Genomic DNA, 22,285 nt, shown 5'->3' with positions numbered 1-22,285 from the left:
GCTTATCGACAATGGCATCGGCACGGACTACAGTGGCGGATTTGCGCAAATTTTCAGGACTTATGCCGATCTTGAACACACATCAGCAGGTACCAGAAGGTAAGAAAAGTTGGTTTTGCATAATATTGTGAAACAAAACGGCAGATAATGTCTGCTTTTGAGTTATACTTATACACACACCGTAGTAATAATTGTACCTCTGACTACGGTAACCGTAACGGGCCGACAATCCATCCAGCGTTGTGGCTTCAAAGTCATTCCAAAACATTTTGACGGATTTTTGTGTAATTTTCCTTATTTGCATTGGAACATTTAAAGTTATGGCGTCGTTTACTGGCGTCATATCGCAGTCTACACATCTCGTATGTGTGACTGCCATCTATTGGTCACAGTTATCATTACATTATGTGCCAACTGGAATTGCTTCGAGGTCGGTAAGCATAACCAAGATTAGAGATGTCAGATAATTACTTTTTTGTCAATATCCGATATTCCGATATTGTCCAATTACCAATTCCGATATCAACCGATACTGATATATAGAGTCGTGGAACTAACTCATTGGTATGCCTAATTCAACAAGGTTTTCCAAAATAAATCAACTCAAGTTATGGGAAAAAAGGCATATTTATTATTGAAGTCACAAAGTGAATTATTATTCTTTTTAACATGCCTCAAAACAGCAGCTTGGAATTTGGGACATGTTCTCCCTGAGAGAGCATGAGGAGGTTGAGGTGGGCGGGGTTTAGGTAAGGGGGTAGTGGGGGTGTATATTGTAGCGTCACAGAAGAGATAGAGCTGCAAGGGGTTCTATGTATTTGTTCTGTTGTGTTTATTTTGTGTTACAGTGTGGATGTTCTCCCGAAATGTGTTTGACATTCTTGTTTGGTGCGGGTTCAAACTGTGGCACATATTTGTAACAGTGTTGAAGTTGTTTATACGGCCACCCTCAGTGTGACCTGTATGGCTGGTGACCAAGTATGCGTGGCATTCACTTGTTTGTGTGAAAAGCCGTGTTGTATTGTAGGTGGGTGCCATGAAGTACTTGACTTGGTGAATCTAGCTGTAAATATACTCCCCGCCCCCACCCCCGACCACGACCCCCATCCCCACACCCCACCTCCCGAAATCGGAGGTCTCAAGGTTGGCAAGTATGATAAAATAAATTGTGTGACAAATTAGGCTTTAAATATGATTGATGCAATAATTGCTTGTGATCACGAGTAAATTCGTTATTTTTGACAGGCGTACTATTTTAGTTAATCAAAAACAAGAGTGTATTGCCCCAAGTGGAGGAGTTCAAGTACCTCGGAGTCTTGTTCATGAGAGAGGGAAGAGTGGATGGTGAGATCGACAGGCGGATCGGTGCGGCGTCTTCAGTAATGCGGACGTTGCACCGATCCGTTGTGGTGAAGAAGGAGCTGAGCCGGAAGGCAAAGCTCTCAATTTACCAGTCAATTTCGTTCCCATCCTCACCTATGGTCATGAGCTTTGGGTTATGACTGAAAGGACAAGATCCCGGGTACAAGCGGCCCAAATGAGTTTTCCTCCCTTAGGTTGCTCTGCCATCCGGGAGGAGCTCAAAGTAAAGCCGATGCTCCTCCACATGGAGATCTGGTCAAGATGACACCAAAACGCTTCCCTAGGGAGACGTTTAGGGCCAAGACCCAGGACACGTTGCGAAGACTATGTCTGGGAACGCCTCGGGATCCCCCGGGGAGAGCTGGACGAAGTGGCTAGGAGAGGAAAGTCTGGGCTTCCCTGCTTAGGCTGTTTCCCCCGCGACCCGACCTCGGATAAGCGGAAGAAGATGGATGGAAGATTGTAATAAAACGTGTGCTGTCAAATGACTTGAATCTTGATAAATCGCAGCGAAATCGCAGTTCCGGACAGTCAAAGACGTTCAGGAAAATGTCATCAGGACTCAGGATGCAATGCATTGTTTGTTCTATAATGCAATGCACTGTTTGCTCTATAATGTCATGCATTGTTTGCTCTATAATGTCATGCATTAATGCATGTAATGAGATCTTGCATCAATAAAAAAAAAAAAAAAAAGTCATGGATCAGCAGAGTTCAGGTGTTAGACTGCAGAAACAGCACTCTCATTTTACATAGTGCTCCCTTCTGCTTGAATTTTACATGGATCATTTTTATTTTTTTTTTGCATTTTGCCCCCCCGCCACCCACCCTGCACCCGCGTTGCACAGGAATGCACTTGTGTAATGAATACAAATGTCACACCGACATAGAGAGAAAGAACATTTCCACTCACAGATGTCAGTGATTCCCACTTTCCATCTTTTAGAGTGGAAAGTTCACCGTCCTCCACTAAATTGGCCCTGGAAATGTATTTTCGCCCTGACATTCTCTTTGGAGATGCCACCAAGAACCTGGGCATGTGCTCTTTGGGGGGAGATGACAGGACTATTGTTAGGGGGCGGTAGTCATGGCGAGCTATTCTCAGTTCCACATACCGCCGTCTCCTTTTCTCATTCTTTCTTTCTGCCTATAAAACCTGTCAGAAACCAACACCAACCACTTAAAGGCCAAGGCTGTCTATATCACCTTATTAATTCAATATCAGTCCACGATTTTATCTTCAGAAACAAAGTGTTCAGAAAAAGGCCGAGTGAGACTATTCATGATGACAAGGACTGGTAACCCAATTCATTGTTTTTATAGTCGCCGACCGAATTCTGTGGGTGTCAATTCCTCTGTAAAATATTTTTGCATGCAACATCACATCCGGTTGTAGACTCAAATGTCTCAAACACTTGGTGGGCAAACAAACATTCAAGCAGAGAGGAGTCGATCACTACGTCTCCATGCACGAAATCTGTTAAAGAACTCCGGCTTATTAGTGATTCCCAGAGCCCCAAAAAAGTCTGCGGGCTATAGAGCGTTTTCTATTGGGGCTCCAGTACTCTGGAATGCCCTCCTGGTAACAGTTAGAGATGCTACCTCAGTAGAAGCATTAAAGTCCCATCTTAAAACTCATTTGTATACTCTAGCCTTTAAATAGACCTCCTTTTTAGACCAGTTGATCTCTCCCAGAGTCAGGAGCCAGGCTGGACCACTCGCCTGTGCATCGGTTCAGGACATCTTTGCGCTGCTGACCGTCTCTGATCGGGATGGTCTCCTGCTGGCCCCACTATGGACTGGACTCTCACTATTATGTTAGATCCACTATGGACTGGACTCTCACTATTATGTTAGATCCACTATGGACTGGACTCTCACTATTATGTTAGATCCACTATGGACTGGACTCACACTATTCTGTTAGATCCACTATGGACTGGACTCTCTCTAGTAGGTTGGATCCATTATGGACTGGACTGTCATTATTATGTTAGATCCACTATGGACTGGACTCTCACACTGTTATGTTAGATCCACTATGGACTGGACTCTCACTATTATGTTAGATCCACTATGGACTGGACTCTCACACTATTATGTTGTATCCACTATGGACTGGACTCTCACACTATTATGTTGTATCCACTATGGACTGGACTCTCACTATTATGTTAGATCCACTATGGACTGGACTGTCACTATTATGTTAGATCCACTATGGACTGGACTCTCTCCAGTAGGTTGTATCCATTATGGACTGGACTGTCATCATTATGTTGGATCCCCTATGGACTGGACTCACACTATTATGTTAGATCCACTATGGACTGGACTCTCACGCTATTATGTTAGATCCACTATGGACTGGACTCTCACTATTATGTTAGATCCACTATGGACTGGACTCTCACACTATTATGTTAGATCCACTATGGACTTGACTCACACTATTATGTTAGATCCACTATGGACTGGACTCTCACACTATTATGTTAGATCCACTATGGACTGGACTCTCACTATTATGTTAGATCCACTATGGACTGGACTCTCACTATTATGTTAGATCCACTATGGACTGGACTCTCACACTATTATGTTAGATCCACTATGAACTGGACTCTCACTAGATATAGCGGCCCCCAGACACTTTTTTCCTCTAAAGGTGCCCCCCCGAGTCAAAATAATTGCCCAGACCTGGTTTAGTAGAACACAAGGCTGTCAGGATGATGTCATCAAGGCCAGATTAATACATGACAGAGTATACTCCTAATCCATAAATAGGAGATTACAGGAACATGAATCCCTTTCCAAAATCTAACAAATCCTGTCTGACAACAGTGCTGCTGTTGCAAAAGTAAAGTCTCAGAGGGGAACGTGTCCTCTTTGACACATGCGAGCGTCTTAAGCTTTGGAAATATGGCAAAGCTGCCCTGAATGGAAACAAGTCCATTAAACGGGTTTTTATATTAAGGCAATGGCAGTGTTTGGTGTCCCTTGGGTTCTCACGGATCTCTCTGTGGTGTTGTTACACAAAGCAACATTAGCATGATTAGTCAGGGGGGGTCAGATAACAGACCGTCTCAACTATTGGCAGAAATAAACAAGACATGGTAGAGTAGAAGTAAACTGATTTACCAAGAAATCTCTAGATTCCTCTTCTCTTAGGAATTCCGTTTATCCGGTTTTAAGCATCGTATAGTAGTAAATACCACATTTTCTACCGCTTGTCCCTGTTTGGACTGTCGAAATAAAACACTGTGTACAACTATCCACTCCGATGCATGCAGCATTTCCAACAAATACTCCATTTTAGGTGTGTTAAAAAACTTTTTTTCTCTTTAGTACCCTGGCGGTGTAGCGTGCAAGGACGAGAGTGGAAGAAGTGTCAAAAGTTGGAGCTAACTGTTTTAATGACATTCAGACTTTACTTCAATAACGGAGCAGCATCTCCTCATGCGCTGGAAATGTGTCCCGTGAAAAACCATCCGACCGAAACTCTTTAAAGTTCCTTGGGTGAATAATGTCAACTCACTACACCGGTATGTTTTAGCGCTTTCATGGTGAGTTTACTGACATATATAAGTAAGAACTTTACACTAAAGTAAAGTTAAAGTACCAATGACTGTCACACACACACTAGGTGTGGGGAAATGTGTCCTCTGCATTTGACCCATCCCCTTGATCACCCCCTGGAAAGTGAGGGGAGCAGTGGGCAGCAGCGGTGCCGCGCCCGGGAATCATTTTATGGTGATTTAACCCCCAATTCCAACCTTTGATGCTGATTTCCAAGCAGGGAGGCAATGGTTCGCATTTTTATAGTCTTTGGTATGACTCGGCCGGGGTTTGAACTCACGACCTGCCGATGTCAGGGCGGACACTCTAACCACTAGGCCACTGAGTAGGTCTTGGCCACTACTTTATATAAAAAAAAAATGGCAACAGCGGAGGATGAATGTCCCATAATAAGAAGATGATGAAGAAGAAGAAGTTTATTGACTACAGTGAAGTGAAGTGAATTATATTTATATAGCACTTTTCTCTAGAGACTCAAAGCGCTTTACATAGTGAAACCCAATATCTAAGTTCCATTTAAACCAGTGTGGGTGGCACTGGGAGCAGGTGGGTAAAGTGTCTTGCCCAAGGACACAATGGCAGTGACTAGGATGGCGGAAGCGGGAATCGAACCTGCAACCCTCAAGTTGCCGGCACGGTCACTCTACCAACCGAGCTATACCGCCCCGCAGGTGTGGAAACAGATTACAAATGCAGGCGCGTGCAATTTTCCAGGCTGTATGCAGATCCCGAATACAGATCAGCAGGTTCCAGAAGGCTTTATGCAGATCCCAAATACAGATCAGCAGGTACCAGAAGGTAAGAAAAGTTGCTTTTGCATAATATTGGTAAACAGAATGTCATGTCTTACCTTATACACACACCATAATAATACTCCTAAGTTGAAGCACATCAAGCGGTACGGCTTCATAGCTTACCAAAGTCGTACTAAAACATTCTGATAGATTTTTAAACACCGTGTGTAATGTCCTATATTTTCAATGGAACATATAAAATGTTGGTGTTTACTTGACTCCGAGGAGGTGGCGACTTGTCCAGGGTGTACGCTGCCTTCTGCCTGATTGTAGCTGAGATATGGATGGATGGATGGATGGTGTTTACTTGAGTCATATTGCCATCATAATGCAGCCTACACTTATCGTTTATGTTTGACTGCCATCTACTGGTCACAATTATCATTACATAATGTACCAAATAACATAACAATAAATATAACACTATTTTACAAACTACTTAGTTAAAGCGCCGTGACACCTCATGCCTTTGTGCAAAAGGGAATACGCGGTAGAAAATGGATGGATGGATGGTGTTTACTTGAGTCATATTGCCATCATAATGCAGCCTACACTTATCGTTTATGTTTGACTGCCATCTACTGGTCACAATTATCATTACATCATGTACCAAATAACATAACAATAAATATAACACTATTTTACAAACTACTTAGTTAAAGCGCCGTGACACCTCATGCCTGTGCAAAAGGGAATGAGCGGTAGAAAATGGATGGATGGATGGTGTTTACTTGAGTCATATTGCCATCATAATGCAGCCTACACTTATCGTTTATGTTTGACTGCCATCTACTGGTCACAATTATCATTACATCATGTACCAAATAACATAACAATAAATATAACACTATTTTACAAACTACTTAGTTAAAGCGCCGTGACACCTCATGCCTTTGTGCAAAAGGGAATAAGCGGTAGAAAATGGATGGATGGATGGTGTTTACTTGAGTCATATTGCCATCATAATGCAGCCTACACTTATCGTTTGTTTGACTGCCATCTACTGGTCACAATTATCATTACATCATGTACCAAATAACATAACAATAAATATAACACTATTTTACAAACTACTTAGTTAAAGCGCCGTGACACCTCATGCCTTTGTGCAAAAGGGAATAAGCGGTAGAAATGGATGGATGGATGGTGTTTACTTGAGTCATATTGCCATCATAATGCAGCCTACACTTATCGTTTATGTTTGACTGCCATCTACTGGTCACAATTATCATTACATCATGTACCAAATAACATAACAATAAATATAACACTATTTTACAAACTACTTAGTTAAAGCGCCGTGACACCTCATGCCTTTGTGCAAAAGGGAATAAGCGGTAGAAAATGGATGGATGGATGGTGTTTACTTGAGTCATATTGCCATCATAATGCAGCCTACACTTATCGTTTATGTTTGACTGCCATCTACTGGCCACACTTATCATTACACCATGTACCAAATAAAATAATAATACACATAATACTTTTACAATTTTTTTACAAACTATTTAGTTAAAGCGCCGTGACACCTCATGCCATGTTTGTGCAGATGAAGAAGCTTCTGAGAAAGACTTTCCTCCTCCGTCTATTCATCATCCGACTTGTGAAGTTGAGAATAGTTTTATTTTAGCACAGCCTAGAGGATGCTGCGAGACAAACAAAAAGTAAATACCATGTTGGCAGACATCGAGTCAAACAGCCTCGACGCGTTTGCTTGAAATGTCTCGCCGAGATTAACAAACAGCTCTGTCGAAGGACTGCAAATATGTGCGTGGATGTAAAAGTCCTACATGGTGGTGCACCCTGACCTGCTGACAGCGTGGTGCATGTGGTGCATGTGGTGCATGTGGTGCATGTGGTGCAAGTTTTGCATGTGGTGCATGTGGTGCAAGTGGTGCATGTGGTGCATGTGGTGCAAGTGGTGCAAGTGGTGCAAGTGGTGCATGTGGTGCAAGTAATGCATGTGGTGCATGTGGTCCATGTGGTGCAAGTGGTGCATGTGGTCCATGTGGTGCAAGTGGTGCATGTGCGGCCACGACGGCAGCTGGCTCCGTCTGCCTCGTCGAGTGAGCCGGCGCTCACATTAGCCGGGATTCAAAGCTCAACACACGAGCATCTCGAAGCTCGATTCAGGCGGAGCTGGAGGCCACGCCCCCTCCAGCTCCATGCGGACCTGAGTGACGTGTCGACCTCCGCTTTCCCACAATGTAAACAGCATGTCTGCCCAATGACGTTATAACTGTAGAATGATCGAGGGCGAGTTCTTAGTTTCTTATGTGGGTTTATTGTCAGGCAGTTTCATTAAAGTCCTCCCAGTGCGGTAACAACACACAACAACAGCAGTCACGTTTTCGTCTACCTTAAAGCAGTTTGTCTGCCGTAAACAGCAATGTTGTGACACTCTTAAGCAGGACAATACTGCCATCTACTGTACATGTATATGTGACAATAACATCTACGGCTTTTAGAGAGTGCAGAAGCAGAAGAACAAGGAAGATACAGCCATGGCGACGACAACAACAAGTACGATGAAGAAATACGCTTGTAAGTTCCAAGCCGCAGCTGCGATTGGACCTGGATAGCCTCCGGGAAGAAGTAGTGGACTACCAAGTGCTTGGCAGTGAAGATCTTTGTCAGGAAGCAAATCTTGGCCGGTTTTGCGTTATAACTGTAGAATGATCGAGGGCGAGTTATTACTTTCTTATGTGGGTTTATTGGCAGTTTCATTAACGTCCTCCCAGTGCGGTAACAACACACAACAACAGCAGTCACGTTTTCGTCTACCTTAAAGCAGTTTGTCTGCCGTAAACAGCAATGTTGTGACACTCTTAAGCAGGACAATACTGCCATCTACTGTACATGTATATGTGACAATAACATCTACGGCTTTTAGAGAGTGCAGTGCACAACTGCGCAAACAACAAGGGGACGAAGCAGAAGAACGAGGAAGATACAGCCATGGCGACGCTGACGACAAGTAAGATGAAGAAATACGCTTGTAAGTTCCAAGCCGCAGCTGAGATTGGACCTGGATGGCCTCCAGGAAGAAGTAGTGGACTACCAAGTGCTTGGCAGTGAAGATCTTTGCCAGGAAGCACAACTTGACCGGTTTTGGGCCATGCTAGGGAGAGATGGAAGACTCCAGACTCTAGTACATTTGATGAAAGCACTTTTGTGCGTGCCACACAGCAATGCATTATCAGAGAGGGTGTTCAGCATGGTAAGAAAAATAGTGACAGAGAATAGAACAAGGATAGACAATTCAACCCTTAACTCAACAATGAGTAGATGAGTGTTATGTGTGTGTGTGTATGTGTAAATAAATGAACACTGAAAGTCAAGTATTTCTCTTATATATCAATCAATCAATCAATGTTTACTTATATATTCCTAAATCACTAGTGTCTCAAAGGGCTGCACAAACTACAACACAAACCACTACGACATCCTCGGTAGGCCATATATATATATTTATATGTATATATATATATGTATACATATGAAATACTTGACTTGGTAAATTCTAGCTTTAAATATACTTCTCCCCTCTTAAACCCGCCCCCCAACCACCATCTACGTTCCGTAATATCATCAAAAGGATCAGAGAATCTGGAGAAATCACTGCACGTAAGCAATGACCTTACGGACCTTCGATCACCAAGGCGATATGCATCAAAAAGCGACATTGGTGTGTAAAGGATATCATCACCACATGGGCTCAGGAACACTTCAGAAAACTACAGTCAGTAACTACAGTTGGTTGCCACATCTGCAAGTGCAAGTAAGAAACTCTACTGTGCAAAGCGAAAGCCATTTATCAACAACACCCAGAAACACAGGGCCCAAGCTCATCTAAGATGGACTGATGCAAAGTGGAAAAGTGTTCTGTGGTCTGACGAGTCCACATTATAAATTGTTTTTTGAAACTGTGGACGTCGTGTCCTCCGGAACAAAGAGGAAAAGAACCATCCGGATTGTTCTAGACGCAAAGTTCAAAAGCCAGCATTTGTGATGGTATGGGGGTGCATTAGTGCCCAAGGCATGGGTAACTTACACATGTGTGATGGTATGGGGGTATTAGTGCCCAAGACATGGGTAACTTACACATGTGTGATGGTATGGGGGTGTATTAGTGCCCAAGGCATGGGTAACTTACACATGTGTGATGGTATGGGGGTGTATTAGTGCCCAAGGCATGGGTAACTTACACATGTGTGATGGTATGGGGGTGTATTAGTGCCCAAGGCATGGGTAACTTACACATGTGTGATGGTATGGGGGTGTATTAGTGCCCAAGACATGGGTAACTTACACATGTGTGATGGTATGGGGGTGTATTAGTGCCCAGGACATGGGTAACTTACACATGTGTGATGGTATGGGGGTGCATTAGTGCCCAAGGCATGGGTAACTTACACATGTGTGATGGTATGGGGGTGTATTAGTGCCCAAGGCATGGGTAACTTACACATGTGTGATGGTATGGGGGTGTATTAGTGCCCAAGACATGGGTAACTTACACATGTGTGATGGTATGGGGGTGCATTAGTGCCCAAGGCATGGGTAACTTACACATGTGTGATGGTATGGGGGTGTATTAGTGCCCAAGGCATGGGTAACTTACACATGTGTGATGGTATGGGGGTGTATTAGTGCCCAAGGCATGGGTAACTTACACATGTGTGATGGTATGGGGGTGTATTAGTGCCCAAGGCATGGGTAACTTACACATGTGTGATGGTATGGGGGTGTATTAGTGCCCAAGACATGGGTAACTTACACATGTGTGATGGTATGGGGGTGTATTAGTGCCCAAGACATGGGTAACTTACACATGTGTGATGGTATGGGGGTGTATTAGTGCCCAAGACATGGGTAACTTACACATGTGTGATGGTATGGGGGTGTATTAGTGCCCAAGGCATGGGTAACTTACACATGTGTGATGGTATGGGGGTGTATTAGTGCCCAAGACATGGGTAACTTACACATGTGTGATGGTATGGGGGTGTATTAGTGCCCAAGACATGGGTAACTTACACGTGTGATGGTATGGGGGTGTATTAGTGCCCAAGACATGGGTAACTTACACATGTGTGATGGTATGGGGGTGCATTAGTGCCCAAGGCATGGGTAACTTACACATGTGTGATGGTATGGGGGTGTATTAGTGCCCAAGACATGGGTAACTTACACATGTGTGATGGTATGGGGGTGTATTAGTGCCCAAGGCATGGGTAACTTACACATGTGTGATGGTATGGGGGTGTATTAGTGCCCAAGACATGGGTAACTTACACATGTGTGATGGTATGGGGGTGTATTAGTGCCCAAGACATGGGTAACTTACACATGTGTGATGGTATGGGGGTGTATTAGTGCCCAAGGCATGGGTAACTTACACATGTGTGATGGTATGGGGGTGTATTAGTGCCCAAGGCATGGGTAACTTACACATGTGTGATGGTATGGGGGTGTATTAGTGCCCAAGACATGGGTAACTTACACATGTGTGATGGTATGGGGGTGTATTAGTGCCCAAGGCATGGGTAACTTACACATGTGTGATGGTATGGGGGTGTATTAGTGCCCAAGGCATGGGTAACTTACACATGTGTGATGGTATGGGGGTGTATTAGTGCCCAAGACATGGGTAACTTACACATGTGTGATGGTATGGGGGTGTATTAGTGCCCAAGGCATGGGTAACTTACACATGTGTGATGGTATGGGGGTGTATTAGTGCCCAAGACATGGGTAACTTACACATCTGTGATGGTATGGGGGTGTATTAGTGCCCAAGACATGGGTAACTTACACATGTGTGATGGTATGGGGGTGTATTAGTGCCCAAGACATGGGTAACTTACACATGTGTGATGGTATGGGGGTGCATTAGTGCCCAAGGCATGGGTAACTTACACATGTGTGATGGTATGGGGGTGCATTAGTGCCCAAGACATGGGTAGCTTACACATGTGTGATGGTATGGGGGTGTATTAGTGCCCAAGGCATGGGTAACTTACACATGTGTGATGGTATGGGGGTGTATTAGTGCCCAAGACATGGGTAACTTACACATGTGTGATGGTATGGGGGTGTATTAGTGCCCAAGACATGGGTAACTTACACATGTGTGATGGTATGGGGGTGTATTAGTGCCCAAGACATGGGTAACTTACACATGTGTGATGGTATGGGGGTGTATTAGTGCCCAAGGCATGGGTAACTTACACATGTGTGATGGTATGGGGGTGTATTAGTGCCCAAGGCATGGGTAACTTACACATGTGTGATGGTATGGGGGTGTATTAGTGCCCAAGACATGGATAACTTACACATGTGTGATGGTATGGGGGTGTATTAGTGCCCAAGGCATGGGTAACTTACACACGTGTGATGGTATGGGGTTGTATTAGTGCCCAAGACATGGGTAACTTACACACGTGTGATGGTATGGGGGTGTATTAGTGCCCAAGACATGGGTAACTTACACATGTGTGATGGTATGGGGGTGTATTAGTGCCCAAGACATGGGTAACTTACACATGTGTGATGGTATGGGGGTGTATTAGTGCCCAAGACATGGGTAACTTACACATGTGTGATGGTATGGGGGTGTATTAGTGCCCAAGGCATGGGTAAATTACACATGTGTGATGGTATGGGGGTGTATTAGTGCCCAAGGCATGGGTAACTTACACATGTGTGATGGTATGGGGGTGTATTAGTGCCCAAGGCATGGGTAACTTACACATGTGTGATGGTATGGGGGTGTATTAGTGCCCAAGGCATGGGTAACTTACACATGTGTGATGGTATGGGGGTGTATTAGTGCCCAAGGCATGGGTAAATTACACATGTGTGATGGTATGGGGGTGTATTAGTGCCCAAGGCATGGGTAACTTACACATGTGTGATGGTATGGGGGTGTATTAGTGCCCAAGGCATGGGTAACTTACACATGTGTGATGGTATGGGGGTGTATTAGTGCCCAAGACATGGATAACTTACACATGTGTGATGGTATGGGGGTGTATTAGTGCCCAAGGCATGGGTAACTTACACATGTGTGATGGTATGGGGGTGTATTAGTGCCCAAGACATGGGTAACTTACACATGTGTGATGGTATGGGGGTGTATTAGTGCCCAAGGCATGGGTAACTTACACATGTGTGATGGTATAGGGGTGCATTAGTGCCCAAGGCATGGGTAACTTACACATGTGTGATGGTATGGGGGTGTATTAGTGCCCAAGACATGGGTAACTTACACATGTGTGATGGTATGGGGGTGTATTAGTGGCCAAGACATGGGTAACTTACACATGTGTGATGGTATGGGGGTGTATTAGTGCCCAAGACATGGGTAACTTACACATGTGTGATGGTATGGGGGTGCATTAGTGCCCAAGGCATGGGTAACTTACACATCTGTGAAGGCACCATTAGAGCTGAAAGGTACATACAGGTTTTGGAGCAACATATGTTGCCATCCAAGCAACGTTAACATGGACGCCCCTGCTTATTTCAGCAAGACAAGGCCAAGCCACGTGTTACAAAAGCGTGGCTTTGTAGCAAAATAGTGCGGGTACTAGACATGCCTGCTTGGAGTCAAGCCATGTCTCCCATTGAAAATGTGTGGCACATTATGAAGCCTAAAATACCACAACAGAGACCCCGGACTGTTGAACAACTTAAGCTGTACATCAAGCAAGAATGGGAAATAATTCCACCTGAAAAGCTTCAAAAATGTGTCTCCTCCGTTCTCAAACATTTACAGGGTGTTGTTAAAAGGAAAGTCCATGTAACAATTCGTTTCTGCCATTAAATTCTAACTTAATGATTATTTGCTTTAAAAAACCCAATAGTTTCTCAGTTTGAACAACGGCATTTTCTGTCTTTTTGCCACTTGTGCCAGCTTTTTTTTAAACATGCTGCAGGCACCAAATTCAAAATGAGCATAATCTGCAAAAAAATGTAGTTTTACAGTTCAGTTGTCAAGTATCTGTCAAAGTTTGTTTGTGACGAACCTTAAGATGCAGAGACGGAGGCAGGCATTGAACAGGAAAACATGATTTAATTAAAATATTAGAATAAGAACAAACAAAAGGGTATTAACAGAAGACGAGCACGAGGCGGATAAAAAACAAAAGGGTCTTTAGCATGGAAGCTAGCAAGAAAAAAAAGGGGCCTAGCGTCGAAGCTAATGGTTAGCAAACGGGAAAACAGAAGTCCTTACTTGTAGAGTGAAAACAAAACGGAAGCAGCAAACAAAAAAGCTACAAACAGATACCGAAACGACACGATAGGAGCGACAATACGGCAGTCATCGACAAGACAATAATCCAGCACTGACTGGAAGACAAAGCAGCTACAAAAAAGTGCGGGCTGATTGACACCAGGTGTGGCCAGGTGCCAATCAGCCGCAACTGAGGGGAAACAAAGCACTCAGGGACACAAACAAGAAGCTGAACCAAATTAAGAGTACTGACAGGAACTAAGAACAGGAAATAGTAAACACACAAGAGAAAAATTAAAACACAAACAAACTCTCAGTGGCAAGCCTGACAGTATCTTGTCTGCAGTTTGTTCAATTTGAATATAAGTTGAACCGGATTTGCAAAAAAATTGTATTCTGTTTTTATTTACCAATGACACAACGTGCCAACTTCACTGGTTGTGGGTAACTATATAGCGTAATCATATATATTACTACATAAAATATTGGTAGAATGTGTAAAAGCTCTCATGCTAGGTTATCTAACAGAGTGAAGTGACTAGGGGACAATCTGCACACCCACGCCTCCATGCTGGGGGAGGACTGATATTAAGTCATTAGCATGTGGGTTGCAGTGCATCTGGATGGCAGACATGTGTTAGTTTTATGTTCTCTGCTGACTGGATGCACGTCCATGTCTTATTCCTTGTGATGTGCAAAGTACTTCAAAGGAAATATTTAAAATAAAAAAATTATAAACTGAATGAACCACTGCTTATATGTCATGATTTGCAGAGAAGTGACTCACTCAGCCCTACAGAGCCAATATATATACTGCACGTGTGTACAGTCGTGGTCAAAAGTTTACATACACCTGTAAAGAACATCATGTCTTGAGTTTCCAATCATTTCTACAACTCTTATTTTTTTTGTGATTGGAGCACATATTTGTTGGAGCTTTTTCATTTTGGGCTCCAGTACTCTGGAATGCCCTCCCGGTAACAGTTCGAGATGCCACCTCAGTAGAAGCATTTAAGTCTCACCTTAAAACTCATTTGTATACTCTAGCCTTTAAATAGACTCCCTTTTTAGACCAGTTGATCTGCCGTTTCTTTTCTTTTTCTCCTATGTCCCCCCCACCCATGTGGAGGGGGTCCGGTCCGATCCGGTGGCCATGTACTGCTCGCCGGTGTATCGGCTGGGGACATCTCTGCGCTGCTGATCCGCCTCCGCTTGGGATGGTTTCCTGCTGGCTCCGCTGTGAACGGGACTCTCGCTGCTGTGTTGGATCCGCTTTGGACTGGACTCTTGCGACTGTGTTGGATCCCTTATGGATTGAACTTTCACAGTATCATGTTAGACCCGCTCGACATCCATTGCTTTCCTCCTCTCCAAGGTCCTCATAGTCATCATTGTCACCGACGTCCCACTGGGTGTGAGTTTTCCTTGCCCTTATGTGGGCCTACCGAGGATGTTGTGGTGGTTTGTGCAGCCCTTTGAGACACTAGTGATTTAGGGCTATATAAGTAAACATAGGGCTTCACGGTGGTAGAGTGGTTAGTGCGTCTGCCTCACAATACGAGGTTCCTGCAGTCCTGGGTTCAAATCCAGGCTCGGGATCTTTCTGTGTGGAGTTTGCATGTTCTCCCCGTGACTGCGTGGGTTCCCTCCGGGTACTCCGGCTTCCTCCCACCTCCAAAGACATGCACCTGGGGATAGGCCCCTCCCACTTCCAAAGACATGCACCTGGGGATAGGTTGATTGGCAACACTAAATGGTCCCTAGTGTGTGAATGTGAGTGTGAATGTTGTCTGTCTATCTGTGTTGGCCCTGCGATGAGGTGGCGACTTGTCCAGGGTGTACCCCGCCTTCCGCCCGATTGTAGCTGAGATAGGCGCCAGCGCCCCCCGCGACTCCAAAAGAGAATAAGCGGTAGAAAATGGATGGATGGATGGATAAGTAAACATTGATTGATTGATTGATTGGTCACAAAAAACATTCATGAAGTTTGGTTCTTTTATAAATTTATTATGGGTCTATTGGTCTGCTGGGTCAAAAGTATACATACAGCACCACTGAACTTTCCTCCAGAAGGTCTTATCTTTGTCCATGTGATGTCAGATGTAACACAAATCAAGCTGTTTGGCCACAATACCCAGCAATATAAAGTAAATAAAGTACCAAAGATTGTCACACACACACTAGATGTGGCAAAATTATTCCCTGCATTTGAGCCACCACCCTTGATCGCCCCCTGGTGAGGGGAGCAATGAGCAGCAGCGGATATGGCAGCGCCCGGGAATTCATTTATGGCGATTTAACCCCCAATTCTAACCTTTGATGCTGAGTGCCAAGCAGGGAGGTAACGGGTCCCATTTTTATAGTCTTTGGTATGACTCGGCCGGGGTTTGAACTCACAACCTACCGATCTCAGGGCGGACACTCTAACCACTAGGCATATTCTGGACGTCATGATCTGTAGTCTGGATCATGCTTTAGTTATTTTCATTAGTTCCTGCTTTTGTGCACCCTCGTTTGTTTTCCAAACCCTGTTTCCATATGAGTTGGGAAATTGTGTTGGATGTAAATATAAACAGAATACAATGATTTGCAAATCATTTTCAACCCATATTCAGTTGAATATGCTACAAAGACAACATATTTGATGTTCAAACTGATACACATTTTTTTTTTGTGCAAATAATCATTAACTTTAGAATTTGATGCCAGCAACACGTGACAAAGAAGTTGGGAAAGGTGGCAAATGCTCATCAAACACTTATTTGAAACATCCCACAGGTGTGCAGGCTAATTGGGAACAGGTGGGTGCCATGATTGGCTATAAAAACAGCTTCCCAAAAAATGTTCAGTCTTTCACAAGAAAGGATGGGGCGAGGTACACCCCTTTGTCCACAACTGCGTGAGCAAATAGTCAAACAGTTTAAGAACAACCTTTCTCAAAGTGCCATTTAAAGAAATTTAGGGACTTCAACAACTACGGTCCATAATATCATCAAAAGGTTCAGAGAATCGGGAAAAATCACTCCATGTAAGCAGCATGGCCGGAAACCAACGTTAAATGACCGTGACCTTCGATCCCTCAGACGGCACTGTATCAAAAACTGACATCAATCTCTAAAGGATATCACCACATGGGCTCAGGAACACTTCAGAAAACCACTTTCATTAAATACAGTTTATTGCTACATCTGTAAGTGCAAGTCTAAGCAAAGAGAAAGCCATTTATCAACAACATCCAGAAACACCGCCGGCTTCTCTGGGCCCGAGATCATCTAAGATGCACTGATGCAAAGTAGAAAAGTGTTCTGTGGTCTGTCGAGTCCACATTTCAAATTGTTTTTGGAAATATTCGACATTGTGTCATCGGGACCAAAGGGGAAGCGAACCATCCAGACTGTCATCGACGCAAAGTTGAAAAGCCAGCATCTGTAATGGTATGGGGGTGCATTAGTGCCCAAGGCATGGGCAACTTACACATCTGTGAAGGCACCATTAAAGCTGAAAGGTACATACTGGTTTTGGAACAACATATGCTGCCATCTAAGCGCCGTCTTTTTCATGGACGCCCCTGCTTATTTCAGCAAGTCAATGCCAAGCCTTATTCAGCACGTGTTACAACAGCCTAGCTTCGTTAAAAAAGAGTGTGGGTACTTTCCTGGCCCGCCTGCAGTCCAGACCTGTCTCCCATCGTAAATGTGTGGTGCATTATGAAGCGTAAAATACGACAGCGGAGACCCCCGACTGTTGAACGACTGAAGCTCTACATAAAACAAGAATGGGAAAGAAATCCACTTTCAAAGTTTCAACGATTAGTTTCCTCAGTTCCCAAACATTTATTGAGTGTTGTTAAAAGAAAAGGTGATGTAACACAGCGGTGAACATGCCCTTTCCCAACTACTTTGGCACGTGTTGCAGCCATGAAATTCTAAGTTAATTACTATATGCAACAAAAAATAAAGTTTATGAATTTTTACATCAAATATCTTGTCTTTGTAGCATATTCAACTGAATATGGGTTGAAAAGGATTTGCAAATCACTGTATTCTGTTTATATTTACATCTAACACAATTTCCCAACTCATATGGAAACGGGGTTTGTAGTTTCATTGGCGACTTATTAGTTTCACCTTCCTCTGGTGTTCTGGACACGCACCTGTTCTAATCAAGAGTCAATTATTTAAGCCTGTCTTTGCCAGTCAGTCGGTCTGGCGTTATTGCTTGTTTCATGCGATACCATAGTTCATGTTGCTCGTATTCATGACCAATTCCATAGTTAATGCTATTTGTTTCAAATCACAGTTTAGTGAGGTTTTCATGTCCATAGTTTCATGTCCTAAGTATTTTTGCCTTAGCTTCCGCTTGCCCTCGGGTAATTTTCTGCTTTGTACTTTGTTGAGTGTTAGTTGAATAATTAAATATGTTCCTACCTGCAAGCCTTGTCCGGAATAGTCCGATTGCATCCCGGGAGAACAAACCTTGCAGTAAGCTGCGACCCCACTGTTATGACACTGGAGGAGAAAAGGTCAGGCGTTTAATCCCAGGAACACTATATCTACCGTCAAGCATGGTGGTGGTAGTATTATGTTTTGCTGCCAATGGAACTGGTGCTTTATAGAGAGTAAATGGGACCATGAAAAAGGAGGATTATCTCCAAATTTTTCAGGACAACCTAAAATCATCAGCCTGGAGGTTGGGGTCTTGGGCGTAGTTCCAACAGGACAATGACCCCAAAGACATGTCTAAAGTGGTAAAGGAAGGGCTAAATCAGGCTAAAATGAAGGCTTTAGAATGGCCTTCCCAAAATCCTGACGAGAACGTGTGGACAATGCTGAAGAAACAAGTCCATGTCAGAAAACCAACACATTTAGCCGAAGAGGAGTGGTCAAAAATGCATCCAGAAGCTTGTGGATGGCTACCAAAAGGGCCTTATTGCTGTGAAACTTGCCAAGGGACACGTAAGAGGTGGGTAGAGTAGCCAGAAATTGTACTCAAGTAAGAGTACTGTTACTTTAGAGATTTATTACGCAAGTAAAAGTAAGGAGTAGTCACCCAAATATTTACTTGAGTAAAAGTAAAAAGTATGTTGTGAAAAAACTACTCAAGTACTGAGTAACTGATGAGTAACCTGTTCGTTCAATAATTACGGCAACAAGTAATGCACAAAAACATAAAAATAGCAATGAGCAAATTCATAGTCAGGAATATCTCTTAAGCAACTAAAAGAATATTATATATTAAATAATAATACATTAAAATAAAAAAAAATAAGGCAAATTGAGCCACAATAACTTAACAGCACTATAGGCTCAGTAGGCATCCATCGATTGATTGATTGATTGATTGATTAATTGAAACTTGTATTAGTAGATTGCACAGTACAGTACATATTCCTTACAATTGACCACTAAATGGTAACACCCCAATAAGTTTTTCAACGTTAATCAATTACTTAATAAATGACCATGTCGAGGTGATCTACCTCATATATACATACACACACATATCATATATATATATATATATATATATATATATATATGTAATTTAGTTATATATTTTGCCGTTTTTGTTGACATGTTAAAGGTGTTTTAATGAATATACATGCATGTTTAACATATGGATTCCTATTTTTCATGAAGACAAGAATATAAGTTGGTGTATTACCTGATTCTGATGACTTGCATTGATTGGAATCAGACGGTATAGTGCTGATAATGTCCACGTTTTCAAATGGAGGAGAAAAAAAGTTCCTCCTTCCTGTCTAATACCACATGAAAGTCGTTGGTTTTTGGCATCTTATTTGTCCAGCTTCCATATTCGTTTTTATACACTTTACAAGAAATACATTGGCGGCAAACTCCGTAGTTTGCTAGCTTGTTTGCGCTGGCTTTCGGAGACTCTTATTTTGTTAGCGCAGGCGCGATGGAGCGGCGCTTTTATTGTGAAGACAGGAACTGTGCGATCAGTCTTTAGGCTTTTGACGGGAAGTACGGTTGGAATAAAAAGTGTCTTTTTTCCTTTACACTTTTGATTGATTGATTGAAACATTTATTAGTAGATTGCACAGTACAGTACATATTCTGTACAATTGACCACTAAATGGTAACACCCCAATACGTATTTCAACTTTTTTAAGTTGGATTCGACCTGTGACGGTCACGTGACCGCCTGGTTTTGTTTGATTGGTCCAACGTCACCAGTGACTGCATTTGATTGGTGAAACGCAGGCATGCGTAGTTCCTACTTTGAATGCGTGTCTGACAAAATCAAAACAAACAAAGCGTGCATTAACAGATCGATAAAACAAAAGTAGCGAGTAACGAGCTGATTGTAGATAAATGGAGCGGAGTAAAAGTAGTGTTTCTTCTCTATAAATATACTCAAGTAAAAGTAAAAGTATGTTGCATAAAAACTACTCTTAGAAGTAAAATTTATCCCAAAAGTTACTCAAGTAGATGTAACGGAGTAAATGTAGCGCATTACTACCCACCTCTGCATGAAAAATAATATTAACATTGCTGTATGTATACTTTTGACCTAGTCACATTTTCAGTAGACCCATAATAAATTCATCAAATAACCAAACTTCATGATTTTTTTTTGTAACCAGCAAGTATGTGCTCCAATCACTCTATCACAAAAATTAAAGTTGTAGAAATTATCGGAAACTCAAGACAGCCATGACATTATGTCCTTCACAAGTGTACGTAAACTTTTGACCAGGACTGCATACAACACAGACTACGCAGTAAATACAATTCCACTCACTTTGTGCAAATACGATACAGCAATATGGCTCTGTCTAGCAATAGTGTCAGTTCCTGGAACATGACACTGCAGGAGCAGCCTTAGTTTTCTGCAAAATAATACTGTCATGTGAGGCCTTGAGGCGGCACAAGCTTTCCAGGATCATGATGAGACCCTGATGCCCTGCCTCTTCCTTCGCAGATAAAACATCCAAGCAGTCAAGATAAGAAAACACTTGTCAGGAAAACACAACAGAGGGTAGAACGTCGGAACACTTCAACCTGGAGATTTAGTCACGGCTGAAAAGTTCCGGAATTTCTTTGCTCGTCTCCTTTAACAGCCGGGATTGCATTGGCATGAATATACAGTTGTGGTCAACATTTGTGAAGGACATTATGTCATGGCTGTCTTGAGTTTCCAATCATTTTGACATCACTTTGGCAAAGATAAGGAGGAAGGTTCTGTGTTTAGATGAAACAAAAACTGAGCTGTTTGGCCACAATACTCACTAATATATCTGGAGGATAAAATATATATTTGGTACAAAATGCGGCTGCTAGACTTTTGACAAAAACAAGAAAGTTTGATCATATTACGCCTGTACTGGCTTTCTGTGCACTTTAGATGTGACTTTAAGGTTTTACTACAAACCCCGTTTCCATATAAGTTGGGAAATTGTGTTTGATGTAAATATAAACAGAATACAATGATTTGCAAATCATTTTCAACCCATATTCATTTGAATATGCTACAAAGACAACATATTTGATGTTCTAACTCATAAACTTATTTTTTTTGTGCAAATAATCATTAATTTATTTCATGGCTGCAACACGTGCCAAAGTAGTTGGGAAAGGGCATGTTCACCACTGTGTTACATCACCTTTTCTTTGAAAAAACTGAGGAAACTAATTGTTGAAGCTTTCAAAGCAGAATTCTTTCTCATTCTTGTTTTATGTAGAGCTTCAGTCGTTCAACAGTCCGGGGTCTCCAATGTCCTATTTTACGCTTCATAATGCGCCACACATTTTCCATGGGAGACAGGTCTGGGCTGCAGGCGGACCAGGAAAGTACCCGCACTCTTTTACTACAAAACCACGCTGTTGTAACATGTGTCTTGGCATTGTCTTTCTGAAATAAGCAGGGGCGTCCATGATAACGTTGCTTGGATGACAACATATGTTGTTCCAAAACCTGTATGTACCTTTCAGCATTAATGGTGCCTTCACAGATGTGTAAGTTACCCATGCCTTGGGCACTAATGCACCCCCATACCATCACACATGTGTAAGTTACCCATGTCTTGGGCACTAATGCACCCCCATACCATCACACATGCTGGCTTTTCAACTTTGCACCTATAACAATCTGGATGGTTGTTTTCCTCTTTGTTCCGGAGGACACCACGTCCACAGTTTCGAGATATCATTTGAAATGTGGTCTCGTCAGACCACAGAACACTTTTCCACTTTGCATCAGTCCATCTTAGATGAGCTCGGACTTAGCCAAGCCAGGGGCGTTCCTGGGTGTTGTTGATAAATAGGTTTTGCTTTGCATAGCA

The 22,285-nt window shown here is 42.9% G+C and overlaps 1 protein-coding gene across 2 annotated transcripts in view; it reads right to left on the bottom strand.

Moving 5' to 3' along the window:
• Window positions 1-22,285, bottom strand: part of LOC133536506 (leucine-rich repeat transmembrane neuronal protein 4) — a 268,946-nt gene that overhangs the window by 49,766 nt on the left and 196,895 nt on the right. Inside the window, exon 3 of one of the 2 annotated variants that reach the window (XM_061877087.1) lies at window positions 18,405-18,485. The exons of the other annotated variant lie outside the window; for it this stretch is intronic. Coding sequence (XP_061733071.1) covers window positions 18,405-18,485 — 81 coding nt within the window. The remainder of the gene's footprint in view (window positions 1-18,404; window positions 18,486-22,285) is intronic. 2 annotated transcript variants of the gene reach the window in all.

This window comes from Nerophis ophidion, linkage group LG17 (assembly GCF_033978795.1).
Source record: "Nerophis ophidion isolate RoL-2023_Sa linkage group LG17, RoL_Noph_v1.0, whole genome shotgun sequence".
Classification (NCBI taxonomy): domain Eukaryota; kingdom Metazoa; phylum Chordata; class Actinopteri; order Syngnathiformes; family Syngnathidae; genus Nerophis; species Nerophis ophidion.
The sequence above is the reverse complement of the archived record's forward strand: the minus strand, read 5'-3'. Positions and strand labels throughout refer to the sequence as shown.